Here is a 21,199-nt window from a genome sequence, read left to right as displayed (position 1 = left end):
AAGTGGTTGGGGTTCAGTGAGGAGGGTGTTGGGGGGGGGGCTCATCAGGGTGGTACAGATGCAGGGGAGGTGGGGCTGGTCAGGGTGAGGGTTTGATGGGCTTGTGTAACAGGGGAGCCCTAGCTTCTTCCAAGGGGATGCCGCATGCTTCTGCCAAGGGGGCTCCAGCTTCCCCGTCTCCTGCCCACCCCACCACCTTCATCCCCACAGCCTCTTCCCCTCCCACCCCTGCTTCCCCATCCCATGCCCCTTCCACACTGCTCCATCTCCTCCCCATCCCATGCCCCTTCCTTCCCCTGCTTCCCCCATGCCCCTCCCCATCTCCTCCACACCCCACCCCTTTCATCTGCATGCCTCTTCTCCCCTGCCCCCGCTTCCTCCATTCCATGCCCCTGCCCCATCTCCTCCCCACCCACCCTCTGCCTCCCCACTGCCTCTTTCCCTCAGCCCCTGCTTCCCCCCCGCCCCTTCTCTTCCCCATCCCATACCCCTTCCCCACTGCTCCATCTCCTCCCCAGGCTTCGGGGTAGGAGGGGACCGCCCCCAGCACTCATTTGTCCCTCCCAGGCAGTGTCCACATTCCACCACTTCCTCCGTAACATCTAGGATTTAACAGTTTCTCCACCCACACAGCTAAAATTCGACAAGACCCTCATCTCCCACCTTAATTAAAAATATAGGCAGAGCTGTCATCACCATCGGCAATCCCTCAATTTGAGGATCTCTACCACAGATTTACATATGGGTCCTGAGATGACTCGGGAGTCTGATCCTGGAACCACAGATCCATCCACAATAGGTACCAACTTTTCCTGGTGGGTCAGCTGCCTGTGGGTTGTTTCTTTTTCCCTTCCTTCTCTCTTTTTTCAGCTTCGAGGGCAAGGTGCTTCTCCTCAAAGCAGGCCACTGCCTGATGGAGGATGTGGCACCACTGAGGTCAGTTGGTGGCTTGGTCCTCCCAGCTTGCAATGTCCACATCAGTTTTCATGAGATACGCTTTCAGTAGGTCTTTGTAGCTTTTCGTCTGACCACCACAGGATCTCTCACCGTGGGTGAGAGTAGAGGGCTTGTTTTGGGAGGCGAGAGTCTGGCATTCACAATGTCCAGCCCAGCACAGTTGGTGAATGGTCAGGTTTGTGAACACTAGTGTCACTCATCCTCTCTGCTCCAATGATGGTGGTCTCACCCCACCCCATCAGTTGAAGTGCGTAGTCTCTATTCTTCCCATGCCACTCTCTCTACATGGAATACCCTCTAAGACTGTCTGAAAAGTCACTACACTCTCATCAAGACCTAAAATAAACCGTGTACTTTGGCTCTCTCCTCCCTTCACATTTATGTTTTCTCAGACTGAGAGCTCTTTAATGCAGGTTGTATGTCTTGTATGGACAGCACCTAGTCAACTGTGGGTGCAATGGCTGCCAGAATACAAATACTGGGGATGATGGAGAGGAGAATTGCACATATTCCCCTCCCCTGACATCCACAAAGCTTTGCAACAGGCTACTTGAAGACTTTTTGCCCCGGTACAGAAAGTCCCTCCAACCTACACCTGACTCACTTGAAATAAGTGAAAACGCAGCAAGTAGAGGGTTAAAGACATTTATAAAACAATGTCATATTTACAGATAAATGGTTGTATAAGCATGAAATCTTCCATATGACAGAAGTCACAATTTCTAAATTCTAAGTGTACAAAGTGCATTTCTTTCCCCTTCTCTCTGCAGCAGAGGACAGTGGTGTCTCCTTCCCCTAGCCCCTACAGCTACTAGACTATAGGGGCCCCTCGGTGTAAAGATTTGGAGACAAAACCCCAGCTATGCTGAATTACTGCATTATTTCTAAATCCTCTCTAGAGAACATTAGTCTGGAAAAATAGACACCAAAACAAGGTCAGGAGGGGTGATTTAGTGTTTGCTTGGAAAATCTGGTCAATAGATTCCACTGGAAAAGGAAATCTGGGGTCAATGCCCTAGTGTTGTTAGTAGGAGGGAAAGATTTAGCCGCTGTTTAATAAACTAACTCTTGGTTCTTAAACAACTGTCCCACCTCCCCATATTGTAAACCTTTCAGATGCCCCTGAATCAGTTTCTACTTGTAACCCCAGCATCATTTATGACTTCAAAGTCTGGGTCCCAAAATTGAATCCAAATCTATTCAAGATGGGAAACTATGGTCTTCCACTGTTATGGTAAGGGAGCAGGTTATTAGTAGGTGAAGCTATATGTGAACCTAACCAGCTGTTTCGTCTAGGGGCTAGGTCTGTGCCAAGTAGGGGTTTCAGACTGAATAACCACGTAGTGCCAAGAACAGCTACTGGAGACAATTCCTTATGAAGGCTGCAGGAACAGAGGCTCCTCTACTCTATTCCATGCGTCATCTGGGGATGCAGCCTGAGGGCCTGCGAACACCCTATTGAAACAGAGCATGAAATACAGAACAAGACCAGGGGATGTATGGTTAACAGCCTGTATGTCCTACAAAGCTGTCAGGTTAGAATACAAAGCACTGAATGCAGGTGTGGGGGGAAGAGGATGTTGTGCAGGGTACATGGTCACAGGGTTACACAATGCAGAAACCAAAAACACAGATGCAAATGCACTGCAACCTACAGGAAGGGGAGTGGACATCCACAAAGAATGGGCTACGGAGCCCAAGGAAGACTCGCTTATAGAAGTTGCCCAACAGCGCAGCATCATTCTAATGGTACATTCACTCCACATCAGACACTGCACAGGTTCCACACTGGACATTGCTCACTTTTTGTTTGAAAGGTCTTCTTCTTGAGGAAAAAGTGCAAGAAGGGTAGAGTCCAGAGCCCAGTATGGCCAGAATGGTTTTCCCCACCAGGTGTAGTTTTCTCTGCTACTTAAAGGAGCAAATTTCTGGGAGAAAGCTTCACCTATGGTCAAGTTATAGGCTTATTCTCAGAAGAGTCAGCCTTCTCTTGAAATTTCCCCCCCCCCCAAGATGACCCCTAGAAGCAAAAGCCTGCTTTCAACTGCCTATTCTAGACCTCTCCCCCATTTGGAGACTGGCCAGGGTCACGATCAGGCACCAGTATGAATGTTATTTGCTCAATGAATCTTAAAGGGCTCCTGGTCCATGAAGGGTGGTCATGGTTACTGCCATACTGATGTCCCATTACTACAGCTTCATCTTTTTCCCAATCCCCCTACTTTGCTGACTGTCTCATACAGGTGGATATTTCAACATGCTTTGAGACTGGAGTTGTTCAAACAGACATCCCCTTGATGCTTGGAGAGTCATGCAGACAGGAGAATTGGCCTGTTTTGGGGTGACAGACATTTCACTGCCTGCCACTTAATAGGAAGGGTGAATATTTTTTTCTGACATGCAGATACTGCTCCCTGTAATTAGGCAGCAAATGGACCAGTGCATGAGACAAATGGGAAGGAAAGATACACCTGGGAGTCAATGGAAAAAAAAAAAACTTCTCTTCCAATCTGGGCAGATTCCAGGTTTGGCCGAGAAGAGACAGGTTTAGGTCCCAGGGCTTCTGTATGCCAGTGAGCCAAAATGTACTCAAGCACAAGTGATGCAATATCTCTGTGTGGCATCCACCAGAATTACACATTCACACTGACACCCCACATTTTCAGCTGTTGGTCAAAAGCTCTGATCCCTCTGGAAGCAGCACCCCTCCACTGCTGTGGCGAACACTCCAGCACCCCCACTCTTCCCTTGTGATTCTCCCATCTCTGGCTGCAGGGGGGAAAAAAAAAAAAAAGAGAGAAAGGAGCATTTAGGTATCAGTCCCCTTTACAGAACTAGAGCTAGAACAGAACACAGTCAGCTTCTCTCCAACAGGACTGTCGGGAGCATTTCAAGTGGAGTATGAGGAACAGCATCTTGCCCCCACAAAGATGTGCTGCTCTCCCCCCCAGCCTGCAACATTTGAAGCAGATTGGGACCAGGCTGTGAAGTCTGATTATGTGGGACAGCTGGCTCCTGTGAGAAGGGAGCAACACGCTGCAGAACAGGTCCATAGGTTAAAAGCAGTCTGTGTTTGCTAAATTAACAATGCTGCTGCCCTCTGATGGCAAGTTAAGCTAAAACCTTGCCAAGCAATATAATGACATGACTATAAGAGACAGGAGACCCACTAGAAGTTACTTGGTAGAATTGTGGGGCCATCAAAACCACAGTAAGACAGTTTTAAATTTTTAAACTACTGACAGCATTTAAAGTTGGGCACCAACGTCAAGAAACAAGACTGAGGAGGGCCACAGTCCTCCAATTATCCCAGAGCAAGATCATGGGGCTACTCACGTTCACAAGTTCTTGCTGGGGATCTCTGAAATGTGCAGACCCATCACTTTGGCTCGTTTGTACAACTCTTCAGTGCACAGCTCCTCTACTCCCTCATGTTTACGCTTTGGAGAGGTCTGGCCACAATGCAACAGCCTCTGCACTACAATTGGGAGAGGAGAGTCACTGCAAAGTTTCCTCTGGCCCTGTGGCTTCTCACATTTACTGCTTTAGGCATCTATGTGCCGAGACAGCAGGGGAAAAGGAGAGCCTACAATGCCAAAGCAACGGGAAGTGCAGCCAGAACCTCCCCCCACTTTTTTTTTTTTTTTTTTTTTTTGGACACACAAATGTTAGCATAGACAGGATACTGAATCTCAGCAACTCCAGCCCAGGACAATCACCAGAGTCTTCCTACTCTAGTAAAGGGCTAGTTTTATAGAAAAATTATTTCCAACTCCCCACGCCTCCATGTCCAGACAGGTTCCATAGAACTGTAATCAGTGATTCTTTCTGGCATCATGTACTAGAGTTTTGTGGGCCTTTTAGGAAGAGCTCTCTTGGGAACTCCCAGCAAGTCTAAATTAAAGTGAATAAGATCTATACCAGGCAAAACACAGCCCATGGGCCAGATCTGGCCAGTCTAACATTTCTGTCCGGCCTCCTCTGCTCCCTCGTGATCTCCGAGTCCGGGCCTCTAAAAGTCCCGTGACACAGTGGGGCGCTCAGGCATACTGCCTGCCTGCTGTGGCCCCAGGCCGCCCCTGGAAGCGGCCAGCTGCTGCTGGCACATCTCTGCGCGGAGGTGGGAGAGGCGGCTCTGTGCGCTGCCCCCCTCCCCGCAAGGGGTGTGCAGAGACGTGCCAGCAGCAGCTGGCCACAGCCACTTCTGGGAACAGTGTGGGGGCCACAGCATGCAGGCAGCCTGCCTGAGCACCCTGCTGCACTGCCAGCCAGGAGCCGCCTGTGGTAAGAGCCTTCCGGCCAGTGTCTACACCTTGCACCCCCTCCTGCACCCCAACACTCTGCACCAGCCCAGAGATCCCTCCTGCACCCAAACTCCCTCCCAGACCCCTGCACCCCCTCCATTAATATAGTAGAAATGTGTGGCCCTTAACTACTTGCCAAAATTTGTGGAGTGGCCCCCCTGCGAAAATTGCCCATCCCGATCTATACCATTTCACCCCCACACCCCTGTTCCTTGCTGAAGTAACGTTCTATCCAGTTATGGGCTCCAAGTGCCCATTAACTTGTCTAGGTAATTTACCAACAACTCCTGCTCACCTGTACTGGTGCTGCTGCCCTGGCCTGACGTTGTGTCTGTGACCGGGCTACTGAGATCTTCCACACAGGAAGGGACAGAGGCCAACAAACCTGGGAAGAGAATGATCACTGACTTCCACTGAGGAACAGGCTCTTGCTTTTCATAGGGAGCTCAGACCACCCAAAGTGCGAACACATAGTGGTGCACGTGTCAATGAAAGACGAGCTAGGTTTAAAGCTCAGTTGGCTCAGTGCTTGCTGGGGACACAGGTCCTGGCTCCCACGATCCCTTCTCATTGGGATCTTATGCATGGGCTTTAGGAGTGAAGCACAGGGTTTCTCATCTCCAGTAGACTCCTTCCCAATTTCAGTTACCTGACAGCTACTCCCAACCTTCACAGCTTGCCATACTGAAGTGCTCACGGTCTTGTCTGCATTCCCAGGGAATGCATGTACCCTTAGAGAAACTTTTGGCAGAAGCCACTTCCTCCTGCAAAGGGCTGGTCAGGAGCACAGCTGCATTTGCTGTATTATGAATTCCCCTCCCATCCCAACCATCTTCTCTACTTCAGCTGATACAGGGTTAAAGTGCAAACTGCAGCAAGTGTCTCACAGCACCTCGTACTTACAGAGGCCCCTGTAGCGTGACAGCTGCTGGTAGATCTGTTTCATGCGTTCAATGTTTAGCCGGCTGGTCTCTGCATGGTTCACCATGGGTTTGGGGTAGTCCACCCCAATGATGCACTTGGCTGCCTTCTGCACCGACTCAGGGGCATTCCATGGCTCGTAGATGTACCGTGAGGGGAAGCCCTTTAACTTGGGCAAATACCGCCTGCAGCACATAAAGAGATGACACCTTATTCAGAGTACAGCCACAAAGAGTTCACAAGTATGGGATAAGCAACAAGTCAGCTACCCAGGCAGGCAGACTGTGAAGCTGTGTGTCACTGCCATGCTAGGATGTATGAGAAGCACCCATCCATATTACTCACCTAACATAGTCACCACTGGGATCTGTGCGGCGCCCAAAACCGACAGGGCAGTAGCAGTGGAAGAACTGCTGGAAAAAAGCACTGCATGAAAGCCACATCCAGCTGCCGGCGTTCACACTGAAATCTGCATCCAGCAGTAGCTCATCAAACACCTGCAGTAATAAGAGGGAAAGTTGGTGAGGGAACCAACCTCCAAGGGAAAGACCCAGCAACAGGGAACACTAGAAGATAGATGCTAAGTATGAAGTTGAGGCAGTCAGGAAACAGATCTCGGTAACTGGAACAAAAAGCAGACACCTGATCAATTAATCTACCATAGTTCCTTACATCTCAATCATTTCCAATGAGAAGCCTTGTCTGGTCATGTTTTCGAACACTACCAGTTAACTCCTGCTGCTTTGGACTCTGCTGTACAGTTTTACTGCAAGATTTGGACATCAACCCTAGCCTTGGAAATGTAATGTAAGTATGCTGAATAGACCCTGAAGGAGCACAGCAGTTCTGTGCAGCAGAACAATCAAAAGTGAATCAGGGCTTTTCCTTCTAAGTCTCACATTATCCATCCCCCACTCTGAGTGGGAGCAGGATATTACTAATAACCCACTGAATTCCTGTCCAATTTAGTTCCTAGGAGTTGTGTATTCCAATTTCCACTGTCTATTAGTGTTTTCAGCCCGTTAGGCAGGGATGACTCTGCCTCCACTTGGGCTGGGGAAACTTTTTAGATAACAGCCCATATTAACCAATGGGTCCCATTTACATTTACTTAGGTAACTGCAGACTCTCTCATCATCACTTTTAGGACTTAATTGAACTAGGCAGAAAAAGCCAGGCTTGTGACTGAAGCAAAGCCAGCTAGATCATCCTCTCTTCCACACTACTCTACATGCCAAATGATTGCCATGACAGTACTGCCATCCCAGCAGAATGTGCCAACAGGATTTTGCCCTCCCCATGCTCTGTTGCCTAATTCTGGAAATGCCAGACTTACCCTGACTCCAGACTCCCAGCTGATCCAGAGGTCACCCCTGGTCAGGAAGCAGGCCACTGCATGCCTAGCCAGGTGGTGGATCCAGCCTTCTTGTTTCAGTTGGGTCATGATAGCATCAATCCAAGGGAAGCCTGTTTTGCCCTCTGCCCATTTTGCCAAGGCTTCAGGATTCCTGTCCCAGGGGATCTGGATGCAGATTGGGTTCCCCTCCATGCGGTCAAATTTGGGATTGTTGGTGGCTGCCGTGTAGAAAAATTCCCGCCAGAGAAGCTGCCCATATAGTGAGAGCGGTGGTGTATTGTTACGCTTCACCTGTGGAAGAGGAGAAACAGGGACAAAGAGATATTAGCCTTTCCCAGCTCCTGTACCTGGGCAGCTCAGCTCAACCCTCCCTCTGCCCCATCACTACAGGCAATTCCCACTCAGAGACCAAGACTGCTAGCAACATTTGGGGCTGTGGAGCTATCCTCTGAACAGCCCTTTACCAGACACCAGACTCACTGGGGCAGAAAGCACCTCTCTTTAATCTAGTCTGATATTCTGAAGGAACTGATCTCTCCAGAACAAGAGGACAGGCACTAGAGCCAACCTAGAGCTAATGATTATGAGGGCTCAGTCTTGAGAATCCAGATAATTACTATATTTTAAAAGTAGCTATGTCTACAAGAGTCTTGCCATTTTTGTAAGTTTCCCCCAGTAGGGGCAACTATATTTAAAGAGCTGAGCACTGCTTCATAGCCAGAAGAGTTAGAGGCAGGGGGAACGGGGGGAATGTCAACCTACAGCTTCTTGGGCCAGAAACAATGGAATAGGACAGAACTGCACGGGAATTAACACAACCCGTCCTAGGAACCAGCCTGGTCCCAGGCCTGCCGGCTCTGGAGGAACCCCCCACCCTCCCATCCCCCTTTTCTCACCTTTTTATACAGCTCCCAGAGGCGGTAGTAGAACAAGCGGCAGGACAAGCAGCCGAAACGCAGATAGGGACTGAGCCCAGTGGGGCTCGCCAGCAGCGAGTTAGCGTTCATCCTTGGCCTTTCATAATTTGCAACCCAAGCCTAAGAGCATTTGGGAAAGAGAATGGGTTTCAGAAATGCAGCAGTCCAAGGAGCAGCCTGCTGGGCAGGGACACAACTATCTCCAGTAGGTTCATTAAAGCCCCTTACATTTCTCTGACAGGTTTCAGAGTAGCAGCCGTGTTAGTCTGTATCCGCAAAAAGAAAAGGAGGACTTGAGGCACCTTAGAGACTAACAAATTTATTTGAGCATAAGCTTTCCTGAGCTACAGCTCACTTCATTGGATACGTTCAATGAAAAATACAGTGGGGAGATTTATATACACAGAGAACATGAAACAATGGGTGTTACCATACACACTGTAATGAGAGTGATCAGGTAAGGTGAGCTATTACCAGCAGCAGAGCGGGAGGGGCGGGGACCTTTTGTAGTGATAATCAAGGTGGGCCATTTCCAGCAGTTGGGGGGGGGGGAGGGGGGAAGGGAGATTAACACGGGGAAACAGTTTTACTTTGTGTAATGACCCATCCACTCCTAGTCTTTATTCATTCAAGCCTAAGTTAATTGTATCCAGTTTGCAAATTAATTCCAATGCAGCAGTCTCTCCTTAGAGTCTGTTTTTGAAGTTTTTTTTGTTGAAGAATTGCCACTTTTAGGTCTAATCAAGTGACCAAAGAAATTGAAGTGTTCTCCGACTGGTTTTTGAACGTTATAATTCTTGACGTCCGATTTGTGTCCATTTATTCTTTTACATAAAGACTGTCCAGTTTGGCCAATGTACATGGCAGAGGAGCATTGCTGGCACGATGGCATAGATCACATTGGTAGATGTGCAGGTGAATGAGGCTCTGATAATGTGGCTGATGTGATTAGGCCCTATGATGGTGTCCCCTGAATAGATATGTGGACACAGTTGGCAACAGGCTTTGTTGCAAGGATAGGTTCCTGGATTAGTGTTTTTTGGTGTGTGGTTGCTGGTCAGTATTAGCTTCAGGTTGGGGGGCTGTCTGTAAGCAAGGACTGGCCTGTCTCCCAAGTTCTGTGAGATTGATGGGTCGTCCTTAGTTGGGGGCTGAAGATGATGGCTAGTGACGTTCTGTTATTTTCTTTGTTGGGCCTGTCCTGTAGTAGGTAACTTCTGGGTACTCTTCTGGCTCTGTCAATCAGTTTCTTCACTTCAGCAGGTAGGTATTGTAGTTGTAAGAACGCTTGATAGAGATCTTGTAGGGGTTTGCCTCTGTCTGAGAGGTTGGAGCAAACGCGGTTGTATCGTACAGCTTGGCTGTAGACAATGGATTGTGTGGTGTGGTCTGGATGAAAGCTGGAGGCATGTAGATAAGCATAGCGGTCAGTAGGTTTCTGGTATAGAGTGGTGGCTATGTGACCATCGCTTATTCGCACCGCAGCGTCCAGGAAGTGGATCTCTTGTGTGGACCGGTCCAGGCTGAGGTTGATGGTGGGAATGTAAATTGTTGAAATCATGGTGGAATTCCTCAAGGGTGGCTTTTCCATGGGTCCAGATGATGAAGATGTCATCAATGTAGCACAAGTAGAGCAGGGGCATTAGGGGATGAGAGCTGAGGAAGCGTTATTCTAAGTCAGCCATAAAAATGTTGGCATACTGTGGGGCCATGTGGGTACCCAAGGCAGTGCCGCTGATTTGAAGGTATACATTGTCCCCAAATGTGAACTAGTTAGGGGTGAGGACAAAGTCACAAAGTTCAGCCTCCAGGTTTGCCGTGACATTATCGGGGATACTGTTCCTGACGGCTTGTAGTCCATCTTTGTGTGGAATGTTGGTGTAGAGGGCTTCTACATCCATAGTGGCCAGGATGGTGTTTTCAGGAAGATCACCGATGGATTGTAGTTTCCTCAGGAAGTTAGTGGTGTCTCGAAGATAGCTGGGAGTGCTGGTAGCGTAGGGCCTGAGGAGGGAGTCTACATAGCCAGACAATCCTGCTGTCAGGGTGCCAATGCCTGAGATGATGGGGCGCCCAGGATTTCTAGGTTTATGGATCTTGGTTAGCAGATAGAATACCCCTGGTCGGGGTTCCAGGGGTGTGTCTGTGCGGATTTGTTCTTGTGCTTTTTCAGGGAGTTTCTTGAGCAAATGCTGTAGTTTCTTTTGGTAACCCTCAGGGAGATTATCACTACAAAAGGTTCCCCCCCCCCGGGGCTGGTAATAGCTCACCTTACCTGATCACTCTCGTTACAATGTGTATGGTAACACCCACTGTTTCATGTTCTGTGTATATAAATCTCCTCACTGTATTTTCCACTGAATGTATCTGATGAAGTGAGCTGTAGCTCACGAAAGCTTATGCTCAAATAAATTTGTTAGTCTTGAAGGTGCCACAAGTCTTCCATTTCTCTGACAGTATCCCTACTGAACTGGCTTCATCCATTTATTGGCGATGTTTCAAGCTGATCATTCCAGCACTCCCACAGCAGTGAGAGGCCCACAAATCACTTCCCATTCAAAGGGAATTTGATCTAGTCATGCTGATCTGGGAGGGAGCTATTAGCTCTTGTCTGCAGCGTAGGTCTGGGCCTAGGACCTCCCAAAGGTACATCCTAGTACTTCAGGTACATCCAACTCTGAGCTGCATGAAGAGAGATCTTAACTGTCGCCCTGACATATGCAGCAGGTGACTCCAGGAGGAAAGACTATCATTGAACATGGCAGCCTGCAATTACATAAAGCTGAGCTTCAGCACTACCTGCGTATTACGCTGAAGTTTTACTTGCATCCTGCCATGCTGCATTGGGGGAAAGTTGTGAAGTGCACAATCACCACCAAGAAAGGCTAGCATTAAAGAGAACTCAGTCATCTCTGTCTGAGTAATTTTGTCTTGTATTGTTACTAGTAACACCTAATACTCCTGTTCCTATTGTTTCAATTTATTTACATTGTGTGAAGCAATAAAGAGAACCGGGTCAACAAAAAGTGTCTAGATATTACAATGAGTGGCTCAAGGTATAACGTGGCATATGTTGTATTAACAGTCCTCACATGCCCTGCCTGGGAAAAGCCCGGCTGTTTGCACTTGTCCTATTAGTGCACCTGCACAAATGTCTCCAAGTGAAGATTAAAAAGGAGGTGGAAGGCAGTCTGCAGCCAGCACTGTACCTTAGTGGAAGGCTCTCTTCATCTTTGCTACCCCAGAGAGAATGGGGCTCAACACCCTTCATACTCCAAGGGCACGGCAACACCAGCATTGCTTAGTGAGTGAATTCCACCCCTAAATGCACATACATCAGTGAACTTCCACTACGGTTTGGGTCCTCTGAAGCCTAGAAGTGGGGAGGGCACATTCCCTATGCCCCACACAGCCTGGGTCCTACAGAGGCATTCCCATCAACACAAAGCTGCGTCTGCTGCTTCAAGCAGCAGAAACAAGGGTGACAACCAGCATTAATATTTCTTAGCCAGAGGCCTCAGCATGCAGAAAGTACCATTTTCTGAGTGAAAGTGGGTTGGTTACCTTTCTTTCCAAATGCTTATCCAGCCGGGCCAAGGCCTCTGTCTCCCCTCCTTTCCAAACTGCTGGGGCAAGACCATCCGTGGGGAAACCTGAGAGGAACAAACAGGGTGGTAAGGCTGGAAGCCAACACTGTGCAAAGAACCCAGCAGGGCTCCAGCAGCAACAGTATCAGACTTGAAAAAGACAGCTCCTGAGTTCTCTGAACATTTGGTTTATTGTTGCTGCTCTGATCCTTCTACAGCAAAGCAAGCATGACTGCTCTGACACCTCAGTACAGAAGCCTGTCCCCAAATTAAGTTCCTCAGTCAGCATTCTCGGGGCACCCCACCATCATTCATACACAAACCCTAACAATGTACGGTGGTCATCTACTGCAGTGGTCTCCAAACTTTTTGGCTCACGCATGCCAGGGTAAAGACCGGAAGACCTGTCACAGACGCGCCGCCGGAGGGGAACACCAGCCGTGGACGTGCAGCGCTACTGCTGAAGAAAAAACCGGCGGAGTGCCATCCAACGGTGCTCCTGCACACCCTTTGCGGGGGTGCGCTGTAGCCAGACAGCCAGCCAGCCCCCCCCCCCCCCCCCCGCCTCTCAGACCAGCATTGCTGGGAACACAAGGGAGCCAAAACAACAGGGCACTTAACATAAATTCCAGCACAGCCTTTGAAGCTGTGAGAAGCACAGGTGTGCTGCTACAATGTGCCTCTGGGAACATATACAACGATTAGGCTCACAGCAGACAGAGAAGCTGTGACAGACATGGCTCTTAGCCCCTACTGAATAGCGTGATGCACACACCCCAACATCCTAGGTGGGAAAATATTTACCCTAATAAAAGGAATGTCCAGTAGTCGAAACTTATTGTTTCTCTCCCTTGCAAGTGTAAACTACTCTTGCGAGAGCTGGCGTCGCCCAGACAGACCAGCCCCAATTTGGCATAAGAAAGGAGAAAGAGAATAAAGGAGTACAGAGGTATAAGTATGGGACCTACAGCACCATGATTTTTGAGTGCTTTTCACTATCTATCTGCTGGTCAGATAAGTGACAGCCTCCCCAGGCTTCTGCAGCTAAGAGGGTCCCTAAGCCTTGTCCCTTATTCGTCTTTCCGCGGAACTGAGTGACCGATCCTGGCTTGGCACCGCTGGAATCGAGAGATGCAAGGAGGGTAAGAAGCACCCACACCTGATCTCCTATCTTTAGTGTACACATATTTTGAAATAGAGCTCTATACTTTGTTTGCTTTCTTTGGGATTGTGGCTTCAGTTTTGTAACTTGTTTGTGTGTGTAACATCTCTACATTTAAATAAGTAGGCACTAGCAATTTTGTAACCACATGATTAGAATCTAGTTTAATAAATTTTGGTAACCATTTGTGCATAAGCCTGACTTGTTTCTCTGGTTTACTGTAAAGCAGCCAACACAATTAAAGAACCTCAGCCGTTTTGGCTATAAAGCCTGGCCATTAGGTGAGAGTACTAAGAGCCTAGCGTTGAGTTGTGCCGCCTCCACGGGGCAAACTCTTGGGGCGCCTGTCAGTCAATCCTGACTGCCCGCTGCGAAGGAGCTCTGAGCTCTAGCAGTTAAAGTCACGGGTGTTTAGGACCTTGGGGCATCCGTCAGCCTAGCCCGGGCTGCCCGCCGCGAAGGGACAGTGCGTCCTAGTGGTTAAAGTCACGGATGGTATAAAACGGGCATAGCTGGCACCTCACCAAACATCCTTGGCCATCGGCTAACATGCGCGCACCCCAGTTTGGAGACCACTGATCCACTGCATCCTCCATCAGGCTCAGTATCAATGATAAACCAAACAGCCAGCAGGGGGCATGCTGTATTAATTCAGACGGATTATATGGGTCCAAACAGTTGAAGGTGTTGACATAATCATAATTACAAAAGCTAAGGCATAAAATGAGTTAAATCTAGCAAGGATCATAAAATGCAACAAGATGAAGTTCTTTAAATACAGTAAAGAGCAAGAGACAGACCAAGCGCAGGTCCTCTACTTAGCAGGGAAGGAGAGCAAACAATTGCTAACATCAAGAAAGCTGAACAGTTTAATGCCTATTTTGCTTTAGTCTTCACTAAAAAGATTAATGGTGAACATATAACTCAACACAATTAATATTAACAACAAGGGGAAAGAAACGTAAGCCAGAATAGCGAAGAACAGGTTAAAGAATATTGAGATAAGTTAGATGCATTCAAGTTGGCAGGACCTGATGAAATTCATCTTGGTACTTAAGGAACTAGCTGAAGCAATCTCAGAACCATTAGCAATTATCTTTCAGAACTCCTGCAGGACGGGTGAGGTCCCCGAAGACTGGAGAAGGGCAGACAGTTACCTGTCTTTAAAAAGAGGAACAAAGAGGACTTGAGGAATTACAGATCAGTCGGCCGAACTTTGTTACGTGGAAAGATACTGGAACAAATTATTAAACAATCAATTTGTAAGCACCTAGAAGATACTACCATTATAAGGAATAGGTAGCATGAAGTTGTCAAGAACAAATCATGCCAAACCAACCTAATTTCCTTCTTAGACAGGGTTACTTGCTTAGTGGATAGCACGGAAGCAGCAGATCTGATGTATCTTTATTTTTGTAAGACTTTTGACAGTCCCATAAGATATTGTCATAAACGAAGTAAGGAAATATGGTCTAGATGAAATTACTATAAGGTGGGTTCACAGCTGGTTGAAAGACCATACTCGAAGAGCAGTTATCAGTGGTTCACTGTCAAACTGCGAGAGCATATCTAGTGGGATCCCGCAGCAGTCCGTCATTATTCAATGTTTTCATTAATGACTCGGATAATGGAGTGGAGAGTATGCTTATAAAATTTGTAGACACCACCAAGCTGGGAAGGCTTGCAAGCACTTTGGAAGACAGGAGGAGAATTCACAGCAACCCTTTTTTTTGCAAATTGGCCTGAAATCAACAAAATGACATTCAATAAAGACAAGTGCAAAGTACTTCACTTAGGCAGGAAAAAATCAAATGCACAAACTGGAAAATAATTGGCTAGGTGGTGGCACTGCTGAAAGGATCGTGGGATTATAGTGGATCACAAACTGAATATGAGTCAATGTGATGCTGCCATGAAAAAGGCTAATATCATTGTGAGGTGTAGTAACAGGAGTGCTATATGTAAGACATTGGAAGTAACTTTCCTGCTCTATTGGGCACTGGTTAGGCCTCAGCTGCAGTACTGTGTTCAATTCTGGGTGCCATACTTTAGGAAAGATGTGCACAAACTGGAAAGACTCTAGAAGAGAACGATGAAAAATGATCAGAGATATAGAAAACCTGACCTATGAGGAAAGGTTAAGAAACTGGGCACTTTTAGCCTTGAGAAAAGGAGACTGAAAACAGTCTTCATATATGTTAAGGGCTGTTATAAAAGAGGACTGTGATCAATTATTCTCCATGTCCACTGAAGGTAGTACAAGTAGTAATGGGCTTCATCTGCAGCAAGGGAGATTTAGGTTACATATCAGGAAAAACTTTCTAACTATAAGGGTAATTAAGCTCTGGACTAGGCTTCCAAGGGGGGCTGGGGAATCCTTATCACTGGATGTTTTTAAGAACAGGTTGGACAAACACCTGTCAGGGATAGTCTAGCTTTACTTGGTCCTGCCACAGCACAGAGGGCTGGACTTGACTTCTCAAAGTCCCTTCCAGCCCTACATTTCTATGATTTCATAACCCAGTCACTCTCCAACATTAAAGAATTTTAAACAAGTTTAGGGATTTGTTGTACAGAAACCACACCCTGCTTAGCACCATGGCAAACACACTATTAGAAATCCCTCTAACCTTTTATTAAAGATACAAGAGAAAAAAGGAAAAAACAGTTAAAGCATTTGAAAAAGTAAGTATTGAGTAAGGTTTTCATTTTAACATCCCTTGTTCACTTGAGCTGGGGGATTTTCCTTCTAAAAACTCTCCTTGTTTGACAGTGTTTTAGATTGTACTAAAGATGGTAATAACTGTCCTTTTGGGGAGATGGACCAAAGCTGCTGCTGTTAAAGTCAGATCCTGTTTTCTAGAAGACTAAACACAAACTTACACAAAACAAGAGAGAAAAGAACAGCAAGGATAGAAAATGCAGCTTCTATATCTTATGTTGACTCTTGCACCTTCACTGCCGATAAAAATACAGACACGGCACCCGGTCTTATCAGCCACTCCAAGACCTGGCAAAGTTGTACCAGCATTAGGCTGTTTAAGACATTGCATTTAATTGGCTCTTTCTGGTCACAGGCTTACAGCAGCATTACAAAATACAGTCTTCGCTGGCTAAGCCAGACTCTTGTAAGAGAGAAGGATGAAGGAGAGTGATAAGAAAAAGAAGAAAAGGTAGGAAAGGAAAAGGACAGATGGGGGAGTGTGGTGGAGACAAAGTCTCACATCCCGGCTGGTGTTTGGGATTCAGCTGGAGGAAGTGGCTGTGTCATCTCAGTCCCTCCCTCATCAGGACATCTCTCAGGATCACGATGCCCAGGTGGGAGTAGCAGCCATGATGATGAAACACGCTCCAGTAGCCAATTTTCCTTCCCAAAGTCTCATTCTTTAGGAACCTAAAAAGGAGTGATGAGTGGAACAGCCTACCCCCTCATTGTTTAGTCCACCAGTTAGGTCCAATAGCCAATATACCAATTTTGGATTATTAGTTTTCTGGTTCCACACTTTTCTTGTGTACCAAGCATGATCTTAGCACAGTTCTTGAGTTGTATCAGTAGGCCTTTTTGTTTGGACTAATTTAGTCTGTCTCGCTTTTGCACCTTTTCCGACCACCATGTGTTGTTATATGTTAGCGTGACATCTTATGAACGCACACTCACACTTTTTACAGTTGCGCTCACAATTAGGGTAAATCTGGAGGCCCAATTATTACAACAGGCACCTCTGCCCTATCAGATTTGCTAATCTAGGAAATATCTTCCAGCCAACCCAGAAGTATCCCATCACATAGCCAGCAAATCAAGGGAGACTCTTAGTTTCTCAATCTAGTACTACTGAAGATACAGGACTAAACAGCACCGAGCACCTACGTCATATTAATCCCCAGAACAAGTACAGTATGGGCAGCAGCAATGCAGTTTTCCTATGCTGCTCCCTGTTTACAAAACCATTGGGGAGTTCAGATTCAGATCAAAATGAAGAATGTGACTATCCTCAAGAGCCAAATCCCCCATTATTTTCATACATAACGGCTTCTGCCGAGTCCTACGAACTTTTCACACAGCTCTCCCCTTCCCAGCCTACGGAGGCAGTGTCCCACAGTACCCAGATACTACTGGAAGGCTGACAGCTGCACTGTTATCTACATATGAACAAATACTCCAAATGTAATCAATAACCTTGCCCTTTGCTTACGTTTAGGTTCAGATCCTTGATCTGGGGTGGGGATTTGTGCATCACCCTCTGCCTTGGGCATTCTTTTTTGAGTATAGCCATCAGCAGCTGATGAGACTGAAGCTGACAAGCATGGAACTGTGAAGCTGGCAGAACAGGTGGCAGCTCATGCCAAGGCCACTAGGCCTCACTGAGCACCAACAAATTCATAGCTAGAAACCAGCCTGGCTTATCTGAGCGTTAGCATTGTTAAAATAGATGTTAACTTTATACGAATGCGTTTAGTGGTTAGACTTGATGAAATGTTTATAGGATGCTGCATGTACTGATCTGACTTACAACATCTGTACCTCTCAGTATAAAGTTATATTGAGTGTTTTCATTGTAAACCTCTTGCTGTGTAACACAAGAAACAGGAAAGAAGTATTAAATTAATGTAAAGTGCTGGGCCTGCATTGAAACCAAATGAACCATTTGAAACAAAGGACAAAAGACTTTCTTCCCACCACCACCCCAAACGACGAAGAGGAGTGGCACAAACAGTCCCATCAGTTTGGGCTCTAAGGGAAGAGAATACAAATCCCTGACCAGAAGGAACTGGATCATTATGCTGCTTGGAATTTGGAGAGGGAAATATTTCTAAGCATAAGCAAGGGATCCCTAAGCTGCTAGGCTTGGGTTAGCTTTAGAGGACATAAAAGCTTGCATATCATAACATTTTCTATCACCTTTTGGAATCTAAGCCCCGCTCTAAATTGGTTGAATTTAGCAGCATTAAATCAATTTAACCCTGCACCTGTCCATCCAACAAAGCCCTTTTTTTCGACTTAAAGGGCTCTTAAAATCGATTTCATTACTCCACCCCCGACAAGGGGATTAGCGCTGAAATCGGCCTTGCTGGGTTGAATTTGGGGTACTGTGGACACAATTAGACAGTATTGGCCTCCGGGAGCTATCCCACAGTGCTCCATTGTGACCGCTCTGGACAGCACTCTCAACTCAGCTGCACTGGCCAGGTAGACAGGAAAAGGCCCACGAACTTTTGAATTTCAATTTCTTGTTTGGCCAGCGTGGCAACCTGCAGGTGACCATGCAGAGCTCATCAGCAGAGGTGATCATGATGGAATCCCAGAATCGCAAAATAGCTCCAGCATGGACCGAACGGGAGGTACGGGATCTGATCGCTGTATGGGGAGAGGAATCCGTGCTATCAGAACTACATTCCAGTTTTCGAAATGCCACAAGATTTGTCAAAATCTCCCAGGGCATGAAGGACAGAGGCCATAACAGGAACCCGAAGCAACGCCGCATGAAACTTAAGGAGCTGAGGCAAGCCTACGAGAAAACCAGAGAGGCGAACGGCCGCTCCGGGTCAGAGCCCAAAACATGCTGCTTCTATGATGAAGAGCTGCATGCCATTTTAGGGGGTTCAGCTACCACTACCCCAGCCGTGTTGTTTGACTCCTTCAATGGAGATGGAGGCAACAAAGAAGCAGCTTTTGGGGACGAGGAAGATGATGAGGTTTGTAGACAGCTCACAGAAAGCAAGCGGAGAAACCAGTTTTCCCGACAGCCAGGAACTGTTTCTCACCCTGGACCTGGAGCCAGTACCCCCCGAACCCACCCAAGGCTGCCTCCTGGACCCACTGGGTGGAGAAGGGACCTCTGGTGAGTGTACCTTTTAAAATACTATACATGGTTTAAAAGCAAGCATGTTTAATGATTAATTTGCCCTGGCATTCGCGGCTCTCCTGGATGTACTCCCAAAGCCTTTGCAAAAGGTTTCTGGGGAGGGCAGCCTTATTCCATCCATCATGGTAGGACACTTTACCACTCCAGGCCAGTAGCACATACTCGGGAATCATTGGAGAACAAAGCACTGCAGTGTATGTTTGCTGGCGTTCAAACAACATCTGTTCTTTATCTCTCTGTGTTATCCTCAGGAGAGTGATATCATTCATGGTCACCTGGTTGAAATAGGGTGCTTTTCTTAAGGGAACATTCAGAGGTGTCCGTTCCTGCGCGGCTGTTTGCCTGTGGCTGAACAGAAATGTTCCCCGCTGTTAGCCACGGGGAGGGGGAAGGGCAGAGGGGCTAGCCACGCGCTGGGGGGAGGCAAAATGTGACCTTGGAACAAAAGCACATGTGCTATGTATGTAATGTTAACAGCAAGGTTTACTGTGAAAGAGTGTACCCATTGTTCTATAAAATGTGTCTTTTTAAATAACACTGTCCCTTTTTTTCCCCTCCACCAGCTGCATGTGTTTCAAGGATCACAGGATCTTCTCCTTCCCAGAGGCTAGCGAAGATGAGAAGGTGGAAAAAACGCACTCGCGCTGAAATGTTCTTTGAGCTCATGCTGTCCTCCCACACTGACAGAGCAGACACGAATGCGTGGAAGCAGACAATGTCAGAGTGCAGGAAAGCACAAAATGACCAGGAGGAGAGGTGGCGGGCTGAAGAGAGGGCTGAAGCTGAAAGATGGTGGCAGCATGATGAGAGGAGGCAGGATTCAATGCTGAGGCTGCTGGAGGATCAAACTAATACGCTCCAGCGTATGGTTGAGCTGCAGGAAAGGCAGCTGGAGCACAGACCGCCGCTACAGCCCCTGTGTAACCAACCGCCCTCCTCCCCAAGTTCCATAGCCTCCTCACCCAGACGCTCAAGAACGCGGTGGGGGGGGCCTCCGGCCACCCAGCCACTGCACCCCAGAGGATTGTCCAAGCAACAGAAGGCTGGCACTCAATAAGTTTTAAAGTTTTAAACTTTTAAAGTGCTGTGTGGCCTTGTCCTTCCCTCCTCCTCCACCCCTCCTGGTGCTTCTCTCCTCCACCACCCCTCCTGGGCTACCTTGGTAGTTATCCCCCTATTTGTGTGATGAATTAATAAAGAATGCATGAATGTGAAGCAACAATGACTTTATTGCCTCTGCAAGCGGTGATCGAAGGGAGGAGGGGAGGGTGGTTAGCTTACATGGAAGTAGAGTGAACCAAGGGGCGGTGGGGTTTCATCAAGGAGAAACAAACAGAACGTTCACACTGTAGCCTGGCCAGTCATGAAACTGGTTTTCAAAGCTTCTCTGATGCACACCGCGCCTTCCTGTGCTCTTCTAACCGCCCTGGTGTCTGGCTGTGCGTAACCAGCAGCCAGGCGATTTGCCTCAACCTCCCACCCCGCCATAAACGTCTCCCCCTCACTCTCACAGATACTGTGGAGCGCACAGCAAGCAGTAATAACAGTGGGAATACTGGTTTCGCTGAGGTCTGAGTCAGTAAACTGCGCCAGCGCGCTTTTAAATGTCCAAATGCACATTCTACCACCATTCTGCACTTGCTCAGCCTGTAGTTGAACAGCTCCTGACTACTGTCCAGGCTGCCTGTGTATGGCTTCATGAGCCATGGCATTAAGGGGTAGGCTGGGTCCCCAATGATAACTATAGGCATTTCAACATCCCCAACAGCTATTTTCTGGTCTGGGAAGAAAGTCCCTTCCTGCAGCTTTTGAAACAGACCAGAGTTCCTGAAAATGCGAGCGTCATGTACCTTTCCTGGCCATCCCACGTTGATGTTGGTGAAACGTCCCTTGTGATCCACCAGTGCTTGCAGCACCATTGAAAAGTACCCCTTGCGGTTTATGTACTCGCCGGCTTGGTGCTCCGGTGCCAAAATAAGGACATGGGTTCTGTCTATGGCCCCATCACAGTTAGGGAATCCCATTGCAGCAAAGCCATCCACTATGACCTGCACATTTCCCAGGGTCACTACCCTTGATATCAGCAGATCTTTGATTGCGTTGGCTACTTGCATCACAGCAGCCCCACAG

At 47.6% G+C, this 21,199-nt stretch overlaps 1 protein-coding gene across 1 annotated transcript in view; it reads right to left on the bottom strand.

The window, feature by feature from the left end:
- Nucleotides 1-1,586: 1,586 nt before the first annotated feature.
- The window catches only part of CRY2 (cryptochrome circadian regulator 2), a 39,518-nt gene continuing 19,905 nt past the window's right edge, over nt 1,587-21,199 (bottom strand). Inside the window, 8 exon segments of the mRNA XM_037900125.2 lie at nt 1,587-3,726; nt 4,294-4,435; nt 5,557-5,646; nt 6,165-6,367; nt 6,528-6,679; nt 7,519-7,830; nt 8,436-8,576; nt 12,021-12,109. Of these exon segments, the coding sequence (XP_037756053.2) occupies nt 4,296-4,435; nt 5,557-5,646; nt 6,165-6,367; nt 6,528-6,679; nt 7,519-7,830; nt 8,436-8,576; nt 12,021-12,109 (1,127 nt within the window). The 3' untranslated portion in view covers nt 1,587-3,726; nt 4,294-4,295.

This window comes from Chelonia mydas, chromosome 6 (genome assembly GCF_015237465.2).
Source record: "Chelonia mydas isolate rCheMyd1 chromosome 6, rCheMyd1.pri.v2, whole genome shotgun sequence".
Taxonomy (NCBI): domain Eukaryota; kingdom Metazoa; phylum Chordata; order Testudines; family Cheloniidae; genus Chelonia; species Chelonia mydas.
The sequence above is the reverse complement of the archived record's forward strand: the minus strand, read 5'-3'. Positions and strand labels throughout refer to the sequence as shown.